Raw genomic sequence first — 20,060 nt, forward strand, 5'->3', positions numbered from 1 at the left:
GATTGACATGTTTTTGGTGTCATTGGAAAGAGCGTAATGTGAAGTTGTGCAGGAAACTTTCTTTTTAGGGAATAATTAAGGAGTGAGCCCCTGGGGTCCTTAAGTTTCCTATTTCTCCATAAGATTAACATGGGAAATAAACATTGTTATGAAACTCCAGCTGTTGTCAGAAATTAAAAGTGAGAGGAAGAACGTATGTTAATTCGTTAATTGTAAACATTCAATGTGTAAATTATCTAGAAGATTAACATGGACAACCTAATGTGGCTGGCTATAAGTGGGAAACATTTTTTTTTACACTAAAAATAAGATCTGCTTTTTAAAAATGATAAGATATTTACAATAAATGTTGATTACATTAACCTGTTATGAACATCGTGAGTATTTCCATTAGTTAAATAATAAATAATCATTGAGTAGTTTGAGTTGACTCTTAAACTCTTAAACGCATCGGAAATTATGACCGTCATTCGTTTTGAAGCAAATCCTACAATACTTTGCAATTGCTCGATTTCCAGCCACATGTACACTAGTTTAAACAAAGTGGAACGATTGACTTTTGAAACTGGCATAGAAGTCTCATCTACAATGAATAGTTGTGGCAATTTTTTCCCCTAAAAAAACCTAATTGAATGAGTATGCTACAGTCTATAATACTACTTTCTCTCTTATATTTATCACACCTATATTTGTTCACAAAAGATGTTATAGCTTGAAATAAGTTGTCCTTTCAGTGTGGTTTGGTTGAAACATGCCGTATTTTACTCGTATTTACACCAGCGAACTGTCAGTGGCTCAATGTTAAACTTAAGACTCAGAAAAAATGCAGATAGCCCAGCTATTATTGTTTTTAGTGTCTTCTGAGTACACTATAGTGTCTATTTGGAACCTTTCTAAGAAAAGCTAGCTGCAATCCATTTATTCTAAAAATCACAACCATTTTCAAAACAATATATGTGTATTCAGTAATTCGCAGGGTTTTAGTGGACAAGATGTTGAATAAAACTGCAACAAAAATCTCTAAGTTTTCTATGTCACTCACCGGAGGTTCTTCCCAGTGGCTGGGCCACCTCGCCAGGCAGTCGCTACACGAGGTGTACTGCTCACATGTGCGCTGCGCCAGGAACTCTCGGCTGCACATGACACCGTTGTTGGTCTTGTGAGTGCCCTGCAGGCCGCGGCAGGGGTCGTTGAGTGCACCACGTGAGTTGCTGTAGCAGTAACTTGTAGAGTTGCCGGCCTCACTGATTACCGCACAGTATGAGCATCCGAGAAACGACCTTGATGAAACAGACAACTTGTGATAAACACGTCGTCAGTCTATGTACAATTAAACACATTTAGTACTAATACACATTAAGATACTGAAGTAGTCATCCAATTTATATTTAACATTTGAAACCAAATGTTTGCGACATAAGAAAACAGTTACTATCTCACAGAGTTTCCTACAATCTGGTAGTAAGTTTCATCACTAGGGTCTTAAGTGATTCTTTTTGACCCCGAGGTCAAGTTTTACAAGTTAGGAAAATGTAGTCAAGTTAGGAAAATGAGCGAGGATTAACAAGCCACTTTTTACCCGTATGGTGAACTATATTTTTTGTCATATTGCACCATTAATTAACAAACAAAGCTAGAAAACAAAATATTTTTTTTTTTAGATAACCTCTCAAAACGGCTTGTTTTCACTGCTAATGTAAATAAGCAGCTGTTAAGTAAGTGATTCAATTCTTTCGTCCATTACAATTATTGTGTTACACAGTACATTATACCATCGATATGTCGAGCGATCGACAACAATAGGCTAATACCTGACCTAATACATCAATCGATAAAACTTTTTGTTCGATATGACTGCCACAATTAAAATTTACAACAGCTGACTTTTACTCCCTTGAGACTAAAAGTGATTTTTACTCCCTAGAGAGTAAAAATGCTACTTTAGACCCGCGACGTATGCATTAAAAACGGCTGTTTTTGCTGCAGTATGACAAAAAGTTATATGTTCCCTCTCAGATGTTACTGTGATAGTTATGAACATTGTCATACACGTACTAGAAAAGACATTTAATGGAGGCTACCGTTACCTGAACAGCACTGTTGCAGAGTAGTGTCAGCGGCCCGAACTACCACAATTCGGGCATGTCGGTAAGTCTGTTTCGTTTTTATTTTTTTTCTTTAATGTAGGTTGTAGAATGTCGTTTTTGTTGACTCAAGCAGCCCAAACTACTTTGCCAAAATCGGTAAACTATTAGCATTAACATTAGGTGTCCCCTCTTTTACGTGTATACTCAATGTTATGACATAAAAGACACTACAGCTCACAATAGGTTCTTTGAATTAGGTTTAGTTAAACATTTGGCGAACTGAACAGATGATCAGTAATTGAATCCACAACAGCGCACTCTTTAAATGCTAACTCACCCTTTAATTAATTAAATTCTTAAACTGACCACAATTTCAACAAGAGAGTTTATACACTCACCAGCAAATTAAACGTTTCCACAGGTACAAAACTATCAAAACCCACCTGCATTTGTCCTTGTTGGTCCACAGTCTACACAGGTCGGCTGGAAGGTTTATTCTGGTGACGTGACTCTGCACACCCCCCGTGAACCCTCCCATCACGTACACCACTGTAGTGTTGGACGACTCAGGGTCTAGTGTCATGGCATGGGCGTATGTAGACGGAGGCGGACTGCCAACACTCAGCACATCTGCGGACAAAGCGAAGCTGTAGAGGGGCTGATTCTGATTTTTAACTACTCAAAATCTTCAGTACCGATGATAAAGGGGAGTAATCGATTAAACTTTATGACTTGGGTTCTCTACTGATTCCAGAATTAATTTTGATCATGAGAAAATTATTATTATTATTGTGGTCACGCTAAATTTGTGAACTATTGATGGTGCAATTGGTGAATTTTAAAAGACTCTGTAATTAAGATAATACCACATGATTCCTGCCTCATTAAACTAAGGTTAAAAATTTTAAAGCTTAAGCGTAAACTGAAAGGGAATGGACTAACTCAACTATTCCCACATGAAAGAAAATACAAAATTTGATAATCAACACACATGCACAATTACAGCATAATGTTGAGGTGGTTTATACTACTGGTTTTATTACCAAGTATTGTCACATTTGCAATATGCTAGTCTCACACTTGACAATTTCAATTAACAGACCTTTGGAGAGCAGCCTGATCCACTGGTTGCAGGCGTAGGAGTAGGCGATGAGAGAGTCGTGGGTGGTGGGAGTGATGCTGCGACCTCCGAACACCAACATGTACTCATCTGTAGACACTGCTGTGTGTAGTAGTCTGGGCTGGGGCTGGCAACAAACAGAAACACTCAAATGAGTGAGATAATAATAGAAACCAGCTTAACTAGCTCGCTCCCAAATAAAATATAAGGGACTTGCCTAGTTATACAATACAATACAATACAAATCATCTTTATTCATCAAGTATTTTACAGCAAATACATGAACTGCGTCACAGAAAGGAAAAGATAAGTTAACTTGTTGGAAGCGGCATACATTCAAACAGGCGCTCGCCAATGGCGGCGAGGCCATGGCGGAGCCCCGGCACGGCACCGAAACAGCAAACGCAATAGGCATTCAAATATTTCAATCTGACAAATAACAAAAGAGCAGAGGTGATTGTACCGGGTTACCCCGAGAGTGGACTTAGTTCACTGAAACACCCAAAGGTAGCAGCACTGCCTGGATCAGTAGCCAGTGTCTTTGTAATGTGGCTTAAAGAGAGAAAATCCCCGAAACAGGGACAAAAGCATTGTCAGATGGGATTTTACGGGAAATTTTAGTACCAACCTACACCAAAATAAAGCTCACATTCTAAGCTACAGGCTAGCAACTATTATAACGTTCCCGGCAATGGCTGAGTTCATACTGAACTAATGTAGTGGGGGTGGGGCGACTACATCTGTTGATGTAGGCCGGTAGAAGCGCTTGTGACGTACTATCAATTGATATAACCCGCAATGAACATGTTAATGTACATTGTTCAAATACATTTTGATACAATAACTCAAGATTAAATGTAATTAGTTTACTATTTCTGAACTTCACCATGGATTTTTGATACTGCAAACTTTCTAACTAAATCTATTGTGTAGTTATGTGCGCTGATGTTGACTACATTCTTTACTCTTATTTTAGTGAAAACACTGGAGAACTCTAACTCTTATGTCACTTAACTGGAATTTTAAATCTTAAGTCTGTAAAAACAGTACAGGACAAAAAGTAGTATACAAAAAAATCTTTCCATAAGATTAAAATAAATTCAAGTATGAAATGAGAAACAAATACCGTAGTAAAAATCAAAACGCACTTAAATATAACAATATACTTAACAGTAACATTCTTCAAAATTGTTTACAGCTGATCCTTAAAGTTGACAAACCAAAGGAAGTGAGTTTTAACTCACCAGTTGCATCCTGGGAGGGTTGTACTCCTCGAAGGTTGGTAGGACTGACCAGGTCTGCGACGGGTAGTGGAAGGTGTACAGCTTGTTGGAAATGAACGTTCGATTGACGGAATACATGTAACCCCCGAACACGTAAAAACTGGACGTAGGAGCATGGTATACTGTACTGTGGCCGTACACACCTGCAGGAATTATTCACAGATGTTGTTTTAGGTACAAGAAAATCATAACCTCCACACAAATTGTGAATTATTTTATTTCTTTCACTATCTGTACTTTCCTAAGTATTTTATGATGTCTGTAAATTAATAAATGCCTAATTGGCTTATCTGAGAAAATTAAAATTAATTGTTTACATACACAACTTTACAAACACAACATTGAAATTCCACAAAAGAGGATTTAAAATTAAATAGTATTACGTTTAATCTCAAACTTGTCTTAATTAAGTGACTGGAGACAAAATGTATTGTTCAGATTGAACTAGCACATGTCACCACTTATTTAGCAAGAAAATAATTGCTTATTTTAAAATTTTAGTTATTATTAGCCATCTTTGTTCACGTTAAAAAATTAAATTGAAACCAAACTTTAATCAGCATTGAATAAATACTCAACTCACTGAATAGTTATTAAATAATGCAAGCCTTATGGACACTACAGGGTGTCCGGTGATAAGTGTTAAATAAAATTTTGCATTAAACTAAATGGTAATGGTGACAGAATGTCGCAAATTTTAGGTTCCCAACTTCAACAGTTAGAGAATAACAAATAAATTAAGATTTTTCAAAAATTATTGTAGTTGTTATGAAAAAGGTTATTTTACTCTGTTAAAAATGCACTTACCGTCAACTTCAATGACATTTTCAGAATCCTCACAAAATTTTAAATAAATATAACACATAATCGTTGGGGTACGTAAAAATATTCTATTTAAAATTCTTCGTTAAACAAATTATTTTTATATTGACGAAAATGTAAATAACATTCAGCAGTTTATTTCTCGGTTGTTGAGTTCCGGCGAGGTTATCAAATATGACTAAAAACTTCCTTATTTAAAGGGCTTTACAATGGTGTATAATAGTTTTTACCGAATTTCAAATTTCCTAATGTAATTCGATCATTATTGTGAAAAAACATGGTAGGGCAAAGAAAATCTATTGTGAAGAATAATACATTTAAGTGCAGGCAACAAATAATTTGTATTTCTTTCTCGCATGCAACGCTTTGTTTATAACTACCCAGCTAAGAAAAGAAACATAGTAGTAAAATGTGTTTGTGATAAAGTTACGGTTATCGTATAGTTTTCATATAAGATTTAAATTATCTCCCGGAATTTCTATTTTGTTGAATGGATTTAGTCAATAGATTCAGGTATTTTACTGATAACAATACTTTATCCAAGCGATAAGAAAACAAAGCGAACCAGTAGTCATATTTTAAAACGATCTATCAGTCACATGTGGACAGTGATCGGTCAACTATGTCTTTTTCGATTCGGGAGTATGTTGAAATGCATTTTATTTATGGTTTGTGTAACGGCAACGCGTCGGCTGCTCAGAGAGAGTACCAGAATCGGTATCCTGATCGCACCACCCCCAGTACTCAGGTGTTTACTAGAGTGCATCAACGTTTGCTGGAAACAGGATCGGTTGAGAAGAAGAAGAAAGAAGTAGGACCTGTGCATGATGTTGCAGCTGAAGAGGGTGTAATTCAGAGAGTTATGGATAATCCTACTACTAGTGTTAGGCAGCTTGCCCTTGAAACTAGTATGTCCCGGTGGAAAGTACATAAAGTGTTGAAGGACAATAACTTCCATCCGTATCATTTTACAAAGGTCCAAGGATTGGAGCCTCGTGACTTCGAATCCAGAAAGGAGTTCTGCCGCTGGCTTCTTCAACGTGATATTGTTGAATATCACTTCCTTAAAAAAATACTATGGACTGACGAATCCCGTTTTACCAGAGAAGGTGTGATAAATATTCACAATATGCATCTTTGGAATAATGAAAATCCAAAAGCCTCCAGAGAAGCTTCTTTTCAAAAAAGGTTTGGGATCAACGTGTGGGCAGGTGTGATTGGAGATCGGTTAATTGGTCCTCATATCTTCGAAGGAAATCTGAACGGTGATTTATATCTAGATTTTCTTCAGCACTCTCTACCTCAGTTGTTGGATGAAATTGATCCTCAACAAAGAGCTGAAATCATATTTCAGCAGGATGGTGCTCCACCACATTTTACTGAAAGCGTTCGGTTGTGGCTATCCCAAAACTACCCGACATGGATTGGACGTGGAGGAAGTGTGACATGGCCTCCTCGATCTCCAGACTTGAGCCCGTTAGATTTTTTTGTTTGGGGTTACATGAAAAGTCTAGTTTACTCAACTGTTGTAAACTCTGAAGTTGAGTTACGGGAGAGAATCTTTGAGGCTGCTGGGAAAGTAAGGGAAAAATTGACGTATGAGGTCACAGTTGGCGCAATCCGCAAAAGAGCTAGGGCCTGCTTGCGGAAAAACGGTGGGCACTTTACACCCAAACTGTGATTTGTGCTTCGGACAAAGTGTGTCATTGATTTGTTTAATGGGTTAACTATCATTTCATATTTAAAATGTAGTGTGTATTATGTTTTTTACTAATGTGTTGTGTTTTTTAATTACAAATTTTCCAAAGTCTTAAAAAAACTCTTTAGTTTGATGGAAGTGTAGTCTGGTCAATCATAAATTATACATACCCTCATCATCAGTGGTCAGCTCATAAAATAGTAAGTAAAATTTTATTATTTTTTACAATATCTGTTTTGGCTTGACCGTGATTTTTCACAATAGTGCGTAAAATTCACCATGGATTTGACAGTAGGTAAATGTTGTTATACATCATTGTAAAGCCCTTTAAATAAGGAAGTTTTTAGTCATATTTGATAACCTATCCGGAACTCAACAACCGAGAAATAAACTGCTGAATGTTATTTACATTTTCGTCGATATAAAAATAATTTGTTTAACGAAGAATTTTAAATAGAATATTTTTACGTACCCCAACGATTATGTGTTATATTTATTTAAAATTTTGTGAGGATTCTGAAAATGACATTGAAACTGACAGTAAGTGCATGCATTTTTAACAGAGTAAAATAACCTTTTTCATAACAACTACAATAATTTTTGAAAAATCTTAATTTATTTGTTATTCTCTAACTGTTGAAGTTGGGAACCTCAAATTTGCGACATTCTGTCACCAAATGTATGTAGTTAATGTTTGTATGTAGTTTAATGCAAAATTTTATTTAACACTTATGACCGGACACCCTGTATAGTATTCTGCATTTTGTTCAGTTCACCAGATGAGTGATATTATTCTAAATATTACTAATTCTAGTTGTTATACTAGAGTAAAACAATCTGGGATGGATTTGGAAATTAAGGTACCAGAAGAGGTACCTTTTTTTTTTGAAGACAGCTTTTAAAGGGATGATAGAAAAAGACAATTTTGACATGTGAGAGGAAATAGAGTTGATGGAGATGAAAGGAAGGAGATTGGAGTAGACCTAGAAATTGGATTGAATATGTGAAGAGGGATAGGAGAAGAGAGGAGTCAGATGGTAGGGAATGAGATTAAAGTCTTGAGTCTGGCAGCTCAACTGGAATCTTAAAGATAGAGGAGTCTAGTCAGCATCCCGATTCAGAATTAACTAGGATGTACCTAAATATGTGGAAGGTGAGAAGATATGAGTGAACACTAACCAAGAGGTCCGTAGCCGAAGGTTTCCAACTCAGTCCAAGTTTCAGTAGTCAGGTCAAACTCCCACACATGGTGTAAGAATCCATGGTCTGGACTGAAGCCCCCGATCAGCAGCAGACTCTCTGTCTCAGTGCCCCGACGCAATGTCAGTGTATGCCCCGCCAAAGGTGGGGGGGACAGCGCTGTCTGTGATGTCTGTGACAAAGCCATTCACTTTCACTAAACAGGCAGTTGTGTAACTTAATGTACACCAATCTATGTTAGTATATCATGTTAGGGTAATGTATGTCAAATTAACCTTAATGTATGTGTATGTGTATGTGTCCTGACTACATGAAGGAGAGTTTTATCAAATTATTTTCTGATGCAAATAAAAGAAAGAAACTTTGTAATTAGAAGAAGTAGAGCTATTTAAGAGGTCACAAATTATTATTCTTCACCTCTATATTCAGTTTTGAAACACTTTGAGAACTGCGGTCCCTCTGGTTTGGCTCATTTAAATCGGGAAATTCTTTTAGTTGAGAAAATAGTTGTGTATCTTTCCATTCTTTCTTAATGTATTCCTAAGCCAATTGCTATTTCTTCCAAAATTTTTTTCCTAAAAAGCAGACAGCATTTATTTAAACTCAAACTATTTCAGTTGTTTGTGAAACCAATTCGTTCTTTTAGCAAACATCTGTCCCGATAGCTCTATGTTTTTTAAATGTACGTTTATTGCTCATGAGGATTAAAAGGGATATTTATAAGATCTTCTAGGAAGAACCTGACGATTTATGTTCTTCAATAAAATTAATTAGTAACTACACATATTCAGGTAGTTGATTGATGCAATTAATCAAACATTGGTCAATTTTTTACACATGTAGAGAATAACCACACACATTTAAAGGTAGCTACCAAGCAAAGATTTTTATCTGTATTTTTTAACTGCAGAAGGGACCATTTGTCACCTGTATATCTATCCAACGTTGGTTCTTCAGGCTGAACTTCCAGAAGTCGCTGAGCGTGCTGTTAGCTCCGGCAGCCATGGTCAGTTTCTGAGTCAGCCCTCCGTAGACAAAGATCTCCCGCTTGGAGTGAACTATCTCGGCTGCGTGGAAGTATCGGCCCTGCGGCATGTTGGCGTCATTGGTCGAATCGATGGTCACCTGCAAACAGAAACATAACAATGTGTTTATTTATTAGCTTATTCCGTTATTTGATCTTGTGAGGTGAGGCATAACAAGCAAACTTGTACTTTTATATGGGACAATGCAGTTTTAGAAATAAGGTTGGAACACTAGAACATGTACAACATTGTTGTAGATGAGACTTTGCTAAACTGTTAACAGTTTTGTATTTGAATATTTATAGGGATGGAGTAATTTTCATTTGTGATCCCTCAAAGTGTTAAAACCCAGTGGTATTTATACCAATTGTCGAATACTTTGTAACCTTGGTACTCAATACAAATTCCAGAATTTACAGCGATTAGTGCATGGTCATCTTCCGCAAGTGCAGAAACATGTAAATTTTGTATGGCCTACTTCTTTTGAGATCACGATTTTATTAAGAGTGACGTAAAATCAATCAAATTCCAAGCGCAAACCAAGTACCGTCAACCAGTCTAGACCCGGACACTATTTTACCTATTTTTTTATATTCTTAGGTTTTAGGTTATGTTATGTAAATAAAACCTTTACTATATTGTTGTGTGTGTTTTAATGGTTATGTACCCATATAACTCTATCCATATTATTTATATTATCCATAGGAAAAAAAAGTTTTTTTACTGTCCGGCTCAACCACGTAAAACGTTCTTGACCCGGACACTAACTTAAATATCATTAAAACTCAACATCTAACCTTTACAGTCCGCTTACGGACATGAGAACGTCTCGTTTTATGTGTTGACTGAGTTACAGACGGGTTAAAATTAGTTTCAAGTTATTTGGAGAGAGGTTGGGGGAGATTGCATAGAGTAAGACGCAACATTACAAGTGAGCCTACAGTGGCCTACATTTATTTAATGGTCAAGTTAATAAAAGAACGATATTGAACATGAAATAAACATTACACTGTACATTTATTGGATGGTGAAGCCATCAAATGAACAAGAGAACTTAAAACTAACCAGTCTATCGTTCTTGTAGTTAAAACTAGGCACACCAATGTTTCTCTCTACTTGATCGTAGTCGACGATGCACTTGTCTGCCGGTTCTGGCCACTTGAACAAAGATGTTTTGTCAATGTTGCGTGCAAACTTGATCCCCAAACCTTCTGGAACAACTTCCTCGACGACTCCCACGTAATATTTTATTTCTCGCTTGCCAGGGAACTTGACCAGCAACCAATCCCCGACAGCCGGGTCCTTGAAAACTCCATCAATACCGGCACCAAGCGGCTGAGGTTCGTCTGGGTCGGAACAGTGCAAATCGTCCGAAAAGTCCTTCACGGAAAAATGGTCGTCACTTGAACTGGATGAGTCTACTCTAAGTCTTTTTTTTTGCGACTTTCTTCTTGACTGGTTCTCCCGCACTGGTCGAAGGTTTTGAATTCTGATTCTGTATATCGGTGGCAGATATACTGGCTCCAGGAGAAACATTCAATTTTTTCTTCCTCATTGGCTTGGTTTGCCCTGGACTGTGACGCAAGTCAGACAAAAATTGAATTACAGCTTCGCCGACAAGCTTCCTTGGTTGCTTGGAAGGTGATTCCATCACATGGTTTTCCATTCGCTGGGCAAACTTGTCCAGAACATGTTTTGGATCAAGCGGATAAATGCCACATGCCCGGAAGCCAGCTTGCAAATTTTTTGCTTGATTCGCACTGATGGTCTCGCAAAGCTTTGCGAGCAAAGAAGGGAACTGGTTCTTTGGGAGGTTGCTCAGCCTCCTGTCTGCTGTCACTTTCCAATCACAAAGGATCTGACGCCAAGCTCCTTTTAGAGGCCTAAAAAAGGCGACGTCTAGCGGCTGAAGTAAGTGTGTCGCATTGGGTGGCAAGCACACAAAGCGTATGTCGTGTTGCTCACACATCTTTAATACATCAGTGGAAAAATGAGTCGAAAGGTTGTCCCCGATCACTACCTTTTTCCCCTCCAAGGATTTAGCCCATGGTAAGGCTACAGTCTTGAACCAATCGGCGAATGTCTCTTCGTCAATCCAACCGGATTTTGATCGATTGTAACGGGCTCCGGGTGGGCCACCAGCCACCCAAGCATCATATAGCCTCTCGGCCTTGTAACAGACATAAGGTGGCAATAGATTTCCACTCGCCGTGCCAGCAAACATCATAGAGATGCAGCTCTTTGAGCTGTTGAGGATTCGTTCAGGGTACTTTGTCCCCCTTTTAAATATGCACTTCGTAGATCCCGGGTCATCACTAAGGTTTGTTTCGTCATAATTTAGGATGTTGGTTGAAGGGATGTTCTCCAAGCTTTCTTTTAGGTTTTCGAAATATTGTGAAACCTCTTCATGGCCAACTTTGGCTCGCCTATGAGTTATATTGCGACTCATTCGCAAGCGGAGGTCGGGATTTCTGTTGAAAAAGCCATTTACCCATTCCTCTCCAGGAAGATTGTTCTTAAAAATAGGTACATTACGCCCTTGTTTGTCGAGATAAATTTTTACAACTAGACGCAGATCAAGGCGGGTGAATGGAAACCCCCATTCTGCCACTTTGCCAGCGTGATCACTAAATATTTGTTCTTCCAACTCAGAAAACACTGGCTGTTTGCCGTGCGGTCCTTTGTATTTCCCAGTTAAGTGGTCGCTCAGAGTTGATTTTGGGATTGAGTATTTTTTAGCCGCAGCTCGAACACTAATTTTCTTGTCCTTTATCTCTTCAATCACCTTATTGATAAGCTGGTATCGCTCACTCATTTTGCATCACTAATAACTACCTAATAATTTATAATAACTAACTAATAATAACTAATAATTGTCAATAAGTCACAATGAAAATCAGTCTATAACCTCACAATAACAAAATAGCAAGTAGAGTAGAAGTGAGGTGCAATATTTAGCGGGAAAATTGATAGCTGCCAACGCAAATAACACAAAGAGTAAAATAAACAAAGAGTAAGTAGCGGTCGCACAACATCGAATGCCGCTCTGCCGAAGCTCCCGTGGCACCGAATCTCGCGTCGCCGAAGTGTCCGGGTCAAAACTGGATTAACATTTTATAAGTTTTTTTGGAAAGTGTTAACGGAATGAGCTAGAAACTAATATATTATTGTTCGCGACAATATAGAGAATAGAATTATAGCAATAATAATCTTGTTGGCTATGTGTATAAAATTATATATGTCTTAGTCGGACAAAAAATGTTTTTTTCCAAAGGGGAGAGGTTGGTATTACTGCAGATGACATCATGATAGCTGATGTAAAGTCATAAATGAATGTTCAGCTGTTTAGCTAGTGTTATTACGTTGCTTTAGAAGAAAAAATCATCGTGATATGTGTTAAGGTAAGGTTATAGTTAGGATTTTAGAAATCTTTTACACTCTGTCCGGGTCAACCACCCCTGTCCGGGTCTAGACGGTTTTACGGTAAGAAATTTTTTTTTAATTTTCAGGTTTCAAAAAGCCCCGCCAATAAAGAGTCAGTTTGAAATTTTGATTGCATAAATAATTAATTAATATGCATGTTTTAATAAACCCTACTTTTTTCAGAAGAGCCTACAAATAATTAGCCTACACAAACTTTTAAGTTAATTTAAACTGCTTGTGTTTCTAAATTTGATTTGAGTCACAATCGAGAATCAGTCAAAATTTCTGTATGCGTATCCAATTTTTTTTTAACCAGTCCATCACTTAATGTTTGTAATATATTAAAATTTAAATGTTTTAGAATATTACCTGCATCCAAGTGTTGTTCTTTGTGTCGAACAAGCGTATGTCGTTGAGAGGACCGTGAGATAGAGAATAACCTCCAAACAACCACAGTGACCCTCGTCTGTCCGTGAGTAGAGAGTGACCAAACCTGCACAACGGACAACATCATTAACAGGTGAAAATAACACTACCTACATTCAATACTTATAGAAAACCTTCTGCAATTAACCCTTAGGGAGCCAATTTGTAATCAGTATAGAGATTTTCCTATAGTTAAGACCTTCCCAAAGGCAAAATTTCTTAAATCATAGACTTTTGGATACTAAAGTACACATCCAATTCATATAAACCCATCTAATAGCTGGTAGAATAGCTCGTGTTATTCCAATAGATCATAGTTGAATACACTGTTCACAAAATATACTATAAGCAAAATATGTTCTCCCTTATATTTGAAACTTTGAATATTGATGTGACATAATAGAAAGGATTTTCACTCCACGTAACTCACCGAGGCAGCATCTTCCGCAGATGGTCGAGACTATCAGCCAGGTGGGCAGAGTTGAACAGTTCGGTGAACACCAGATGGTTTGGTGTAAGTCTGGTCGCACATTGAGGTCCGCCCCATCCATCTACACACAGGCATCGTCCGTACCCCTGGAACAGAACACATACAGCATTCAAATATGTTAAAATTTATATGTTAAAACCTGTAACGGTTACACTGTCATATTTACATTCTAAATACTGTGAAGTCTATCGACTGTCAAGAGAAGGAAATTGTTTCATACAGCCCAAAAGCCCATACAGCGAATGGCGACTAAGGGACCTACAGTCAAGCCCGGTCTGGCCAGGGCGGCGATCCCCGAGGGCCTCCGGCTCAAGGGGGCCTCCAAAAGCCAAAAAATCAATTCAAAAAAATTTAGTTATAATAAAAAAATATTTTGTTTAACTGTTTCACAGCGACTTAGTCTTGCAAAAACAATTTTTAATAAACAATACTCTTTTTTTAATTGAATTACAGTTAGGGGTAGCCCCTCACAGTGATAGTCACTCAGTACTAGAGGATAGTCACCGATCTCACTGCAACGCACCGTTCGAATCAGCTCAGTGCCCAGCGCTCCGCGGTAGTGACGAGACATTGCCGTGCCGGCGCGTCTGCGATATGTCAGGTGTCTGGACTCAAGCAGACAGCTTAGCGCTTGTACTAGTATAGTGATGGTACAACCGACTGGAAAAAACTATCGACTAGTCAATTTGTCAATCGGTTGTTTTTAAAACCAGTGGTTTTTTTCAGTCAAATGAAAAACCGAGAGAATTCCACTACAACAACAACTGGTGGCGTTCAATCGGTGCAGTGGTTTCAGTCATTTCAAAGAAAATTATCGAATATAATTTTACTTTAAACATTAGAGTTTTCCCGCTTGATTCCTATTGTTTGTTGTCATTTGCATTAATATTTTGTTACTTTGGTATAAAACGTAATAGAATGACAACATTTACAATTAATTAAATTTTTTTAGCTATTACATGACTACAAGATTAAAATTATTCAGTAGGCCTAATGTTTCTAACTCAGTATAACAAATATTCCTATTTATTTGTTACCTGGTTTTTAAAACAGATTTTACTACAGGCATTAAAATCTAAATCATCAGTATATAAAACACAGTGTCTTGGCAATTTTATATTTTTTTAAACAACAAAAATAAATGCAATTACATTTTATGTATCATCCCTAAAAACTGTTCCCAATTCCTAACCGTCAGTTTATCTACAACTGATTTTATTCGACCAGTCAGCCTCATCTCAACACCAAAAGGTCGAGTATGGTGTTACGACTAGTTTAATCACCGACGACTGTTTCCAGTCATTCCTACAGTGGGTTATGACGTATTGTTTGAAAGATTACTAACACGTGAATCGTTCAGTTTATAAAATGAAACGTGCGCACCCAAGTGGCGCAAGTAAAATAAAAATGGATAGGAAATATTTCAAAATAAAAACAAATGAAATTCAAACTGTTTGAACTTATGGTTAGCAGGTTAGCTGGTTTCAGTTCCGATTCTGCTAACAATGAGAAGTCGCAAACAGGCAGGCGGAAATCATCAGAAGTTTTTTGTAAGCCTTACAACGTTTAAATTAAAATACTTTTGATTATTTCTGTTTGTCTTTGTTGCTGAAGTACAACTATGGAGTAAAGTGTGTGATAAACAGTAAATGTGGTCCATTCGTAGATGTATTCAAAATTCAAAAGTGGTACGTGATATGCTTTTTTACCATGTATGGCCAAAACTCCAAGAACTAGGTTTTGGTCTTATTTTTAAATTGAAGACTTAAAACAATTTTAAGAATAGGCCTTTAAATTTTATGGCAGCTGTAGAGGTGAATAGAAATACGAGCAAATTTTATATCAAATTTAAATGGATTGATACCTTGGAATTAAATTTATAAACACAAAGATTTTAATTTATGAAATTATTAATTTATTAATTATTATTAATTATTATTAACAATTATTAATTTAATAAAAATTATCAAAAACTTTTAATCATTTAAAACCACCTTAGGCCCCTTTTATGCACCTGCGGCATGCAGCAAACATATATACTAATTGTTGCCGTGAGAGCACCCCATGGTCCTTGTTTTATTTCTGGCTGGGGGCCTCAAATCAACATCTAGCCGAGGGCCTCCAATGGAGCCAGACCGGGCCTGCCTACAGTTTATAGTGGAATCCGAACGACATTTTTGCCTTGATATTAACAAATTTGTTTGATTATCAGGATAGTACTGCGGATAGTCGTAGTACTTACTTGTGCGGCCGTTAACCCACACCAGAGAGTATGGCATCCACAGTGCTTGCCTAAAAATATCCACAATTCGTGACCTCGTAGCTGGATTACAGCCCTCGTCCCAGACAATACTAACTATTGTCAGGTTGCTAAAACCTTCGACAAACAAAATAGACAACAATGGTTAAATATTTTGAACGCTCATCGACCAACCTTGTCACAAACACCCTGTTTTAAGTCAGCCGTGCAGTTGTTGGGGCACAGAAGGTCGTTGCACTCAGGACCTGTGGAGCCATCCGGACACACGCAGACTCCTGCGCGACACACTCTGTTGCGAGGACACTTCTCTGGACAGCCCAGCACCTCCACGGTGGCATTGAACCCTTCCAGAGGATCACCCTGCTTGTAGTGAACTGTCATCACCCCTGTAACAAGTAATAATAAAATTATTAATTAATAAGGAAAGCAGGCTTACCTTTAAATAAGTCCATAGAGACACATAAAACATCACAAAATTTTGTGATGTTTTATGTGTCTCTATGGACTTATTTAAAGGTAAGCCTGCTTTCCTGTCTTCCTCAATAATTCCTGGCAAATGCCCTATCTTTTTATAAGAAAATAATGAATTAACATACTCTTACTTAAGGAGTTGTTAGGAAAGATTATAACGTTCAGCAAGGATAAAAAAATTGGGCAACTTTTCACAATACAAAGACTCTACTATTTAAAAGATAGCTGGTAGCCCAGAAAACGGTGTGTTTTTATGTTTATTTGTGCATTTTAATTTATGAGAGTAAGGCAAGCTTGCTGTTAAACCTGCCCATTACAAAATCCTTAAAACCCTGGCTTTAAGAGATTATTTACAATAAGTCATAAGTTTTTCACAATACTTTATAACACCAATATTTCACAATATTGTAACACTTCTTAAAATGTTTGGTTGAAATAAAATGTTACATTTTAGTACTTCCAAACTTTTATCTCTGTATCTACAGATAATATACCTTATCCCTTAAAATCCATCTATCTTTAAACACCTTAATTGGCTACATAGCTTGAAATCTCTTTATATTCATGAGTAAGGGGACAAGACTACTTGACTGACCACTACGGGCCTCCACGGTGACTGGGTACGACGTATCCTGTGAGCAGAACACTCCCAGCACATGACTCTGGTGGTTGTCCATGGACACAAAGTCTGGCAGTCCGTCGTACACGTAGACACTGTTGTCTCCACAGGTAACTGCGATGTCCGAGTCTATGGTCAACTGTATCACACTGGACCTGTCCAACATACCATACAAATGTAACTCCTGACCTGTGTGAAGAGTTGGTGCCAAAATATGCAGTCGTATATGGCTGCTAGGGAAACAGACTACCCGAATAGGAAACAGTCAACACATGCACAAAAAAATCCTTTACATTATATACTAAAAACCTAAAATATTTTACAACCACTGAAAGAATTTTCCAAACAAGCAAGGTTTGAGTTATTGTTTTATTTCTCTCTCCAAATGTATTGTAAAACTTGCTAAAACTTTAACATCAGGATAGAATGTGTATTTTCACACAGTTCTATCAAATCTAAGGTCATCACCCTAACTTAATGTATGAAGGTATTCGTCTAAGAAGGGGTCATGGGTTGGGGAAGGTTAATCACCAGAACACATATGAGACCTATTAAAAAAATGGTACATAATCTACATGATAAATTTAAAAAAAATAAGATTATGAATTTTTTTACAAGACCATTTGTTGTTCCACTTATCTTGGCTTGTAGCTTTGTTTACACTGTACCATAAATTAAGAAACTTTTACAATGTTGATGTGCTGACGTGCCAATGTGTTATGAGTACTGAAAAATTCATAAAAAAATCTGTATAGCTCCTTTACTACAATTTCCCCAGGTAATCTATCTGGACATCTCAAAAGAGAAATCCCACAGTAATCAGTTAAGTCACTCACGCGTCAGTCTTGTTGTGCAATTCGTGAGGACTGATGATCCACAGACATTCACGAGATGGCGGCCCCTGACGAGACTCCCACGCACTCATCTCCGCCAGCCGAGACCCTAGACCTTGCTTCTCTGTGCTGGTCAGCATCCCTCGGGCCACGCACTGGTAGTAGCACGTGCCACCCCTCCTATACACACAATCATCGGATTAATTATTTGATCCTTAGAAATTATATAAATTATCTCCATAATTTGTTTCTCTTTGCTTATATTAGTGGTAGGGATTGTTTGGTTCCTAAAGTTGTATGTGGGTTGCAGCAAAATAACCGAAACCAAGAATTGGGGGGAAATGTCGGTTTCAGTGCATCAGTTGTTGCACAGTAAATAATTTGGCCGTACAATCCTTACTGTGCGGTCTTTATGATTGCAGAGAAAGCACAAGATTTTGCAGTGTTCGTGGGAAACAATGATGATTGCTAGAAGACTACAATAAAAATTCACTATGTTCCCATGAATGGGGAAGACAATGATGTATGTGCATATTATGACATTGCTGCAATCATGGAAGACAACGTCTACGACACTGCAGTACATCATAATTTCACTGAGATAGCAAAAGACGATAATGATTTCTACAAGATTGTGGTACATATTCAAGATTACGCCATGATCACAGGAGACGATGAAAACATTTTCAGTGACATCGACAGAATTCAGAGTGTCAGTCTATGAATCATTCCCTTGAATGGCTCTCATTGGTGGATTACCCAAAATGAAAGAAACTGGAATGAGTTAGCATTTTTAATAAGAGATTTTTACGTTTTAGTTTAGATTTTATTATAAGACTCCATTATGAAAGTACTTTGGACTATAGTTTTTGCTATAGGCTACTTTGAATTATATTTGGCAGCTGGCTGAAGTTGTCGTACAATAGGCAACATTAACGTGATTGGAGATCAGAGCATCCAACTAACCTTGGGTCTCCGTAGTAGCCTTTTTTGCACTTGTTGCAAGTTGGGCCCTCAGTATTGTCTTGACAGAAGCACACTCCGGTGATCGAGTCACAGAATCCCAACGCTCCGTTGCCGTGGTCGTTACAATTGCAGCCTCGGCAACCTCCTGGCGACGTGGCGTTGCCATAACTTCCAGCTCTGCAATTGGAGGGGAAAGTTATTAACACAAAAGTATAGTCCCATACACAAAAAAATACTAAAAACATAAAGGTGTATTAAATCATTTGAATTATTAATGTCTAACTTGTGCAAATAAGTACAATCAATAACTCACGTGTTATACTTTAGATTTATAAACTTGCACTACAGGCAACATGCTCTCAGAACTTACTTGCAGTATTGACAGTGGTCTCCTGTAGTCCAGTCGTGGCAACTGTCACAGATTCCAACACCCTGAAATCACAATATTAAACTTAGAAACTCAATGCATGACAACTCCTTGTAATTATACTATCTTTAACCACTGGTTATGTATGAAATGAAATGAAATGAAATGAAAATGATTTATTTAGTCAGGCAAAGTTAGGGCCACATGGCCCTCTCTTACACTTAACCTGTTTATACAAATCTAAACATACAAATAAAACAAAACGATGTACAATACAGTACAAATAAAATACTATAATCTATTTACAATATTTAATGTAAAAAGAAACAATACACTTTTAAAACATACCACCTTACATAAACACCCACACACACACACACCTACACACGTACACGCACACACACAACACACACTCGCAAGAACTAGCACACACACACGCACACCTGTCAGTGATCAACCAAGCGCACGCCTAGGATATACCAACCATGGCCATACGTCCAGAAAACAGATTTTATAATGTATAATACCACAGATGTATAATACCACAAAGTAAAGTAAATGTAGTTTATGTTTGTGTATCTGTTAAAATGTTAAACAATTGTAGATGATGAATCAGACCAAAACTCTTAGGTCTAATCATGTTTCCAATACTCTGCCAATCTATGCTATGTTTGTCCAAAGGTTTTTACTAAGTTTTCTTTTAAACTATACAGCAATATGGGTCTTAAAAACTACAATACAATAGCTAATCTATACTGTTATTCTTGCCCAGTTTTGCCAACTTATTTTGACATGTAAACGACCTCATCTGTCTCGTACATTTCATACTGTATTATGTTACGATTTCAATTCAAGTTATCTGATTGAAAATAAGTGCGGAAATGTAAAAACCAAAGTGAAAAAAAAAATTAGCGCAGACGGCTTATTGGTGGGTTATGATCAGTGCAAAAATGGCAGGGAGAAAACATT

General features: G+C 37.3%; 1 protein-coding gene across 1 annotated transcript in view; it reads right to left on the bottom strand.

Annotated features, from left to right (window-relative positions):
* The window catches only part of LOC129000660 (multiple epidermal growth factor-like domains protein 8), a 40,328-nt gene that overhangs the window by 2,941 nt on the left and 17,327 nt on the right, over positions 1-20,060 (bottom strand). The window contains exons 20-32 of the mRNA XM_054427622.1: positions 19,095-19,156; positions 18,725-18,901; positions 17,762-17,938; positions 16,902-17,080; positions 16,010-16,221; positions 13,516-13,661; positions 13,029-13,152; positions 9,139-9,336; positions 8,191-8,383; positions 4,452-4,633; positions 3,190-3,334; positions 2,531-2,717; positions 1,043-1,280 (exon numbers count right to left, since the gene is read on the bottom strand). Coding sequence (XP_054283597.1) covers positions 1,043-1,280; positions 2,531-2,717; positions 3,190-3,334; positions 4,452-4,633; positions 8,191-8,383; positions 9,139-9,336; positions 13,029-13,152; positions 13,516-13,661; positions 16,010-16,221; positions 16,902-17,080; positions 17,762-17,938; positions 18,725-18,901; positions 19,095-19,156 — 2,220 coding nt within the window. The remainder of the gene's footprint in view (positions 1-1,042; positions 1,281-2,530; positions 2,718-3,189; positions 3,335-4,451; positions 4,634-8,190; positions 8,384-9,138; positions 9,337-13,028; positions 13,153-13,515; positions 13,662-16,009; positions 16,222-16,901; positions 17,081-17,761; positions 17,939-18,724; positions 18,902-19,094; positions 19,157-20,060) is intronic.

Source organism: Macrosteles quadrilineatus, unplaced genomic scaffold (assembly GCF_028750875.1).
Source record: "Macrosteles quadrilineatus isolate MER2022 unplaced genomic scaffold, UCM_ALF_1.0 Scaffold_8__2_contigs__length_117827958, whole genome shotgun sequence".
Taxonomy (NCBI): domain Eukaryota; kingdom Metazoa; phylum Arthropoda; class Insecta; order Hemiptera; family Cicadellidae; genus Macrosteles; species Macrosteles quadrilineatus.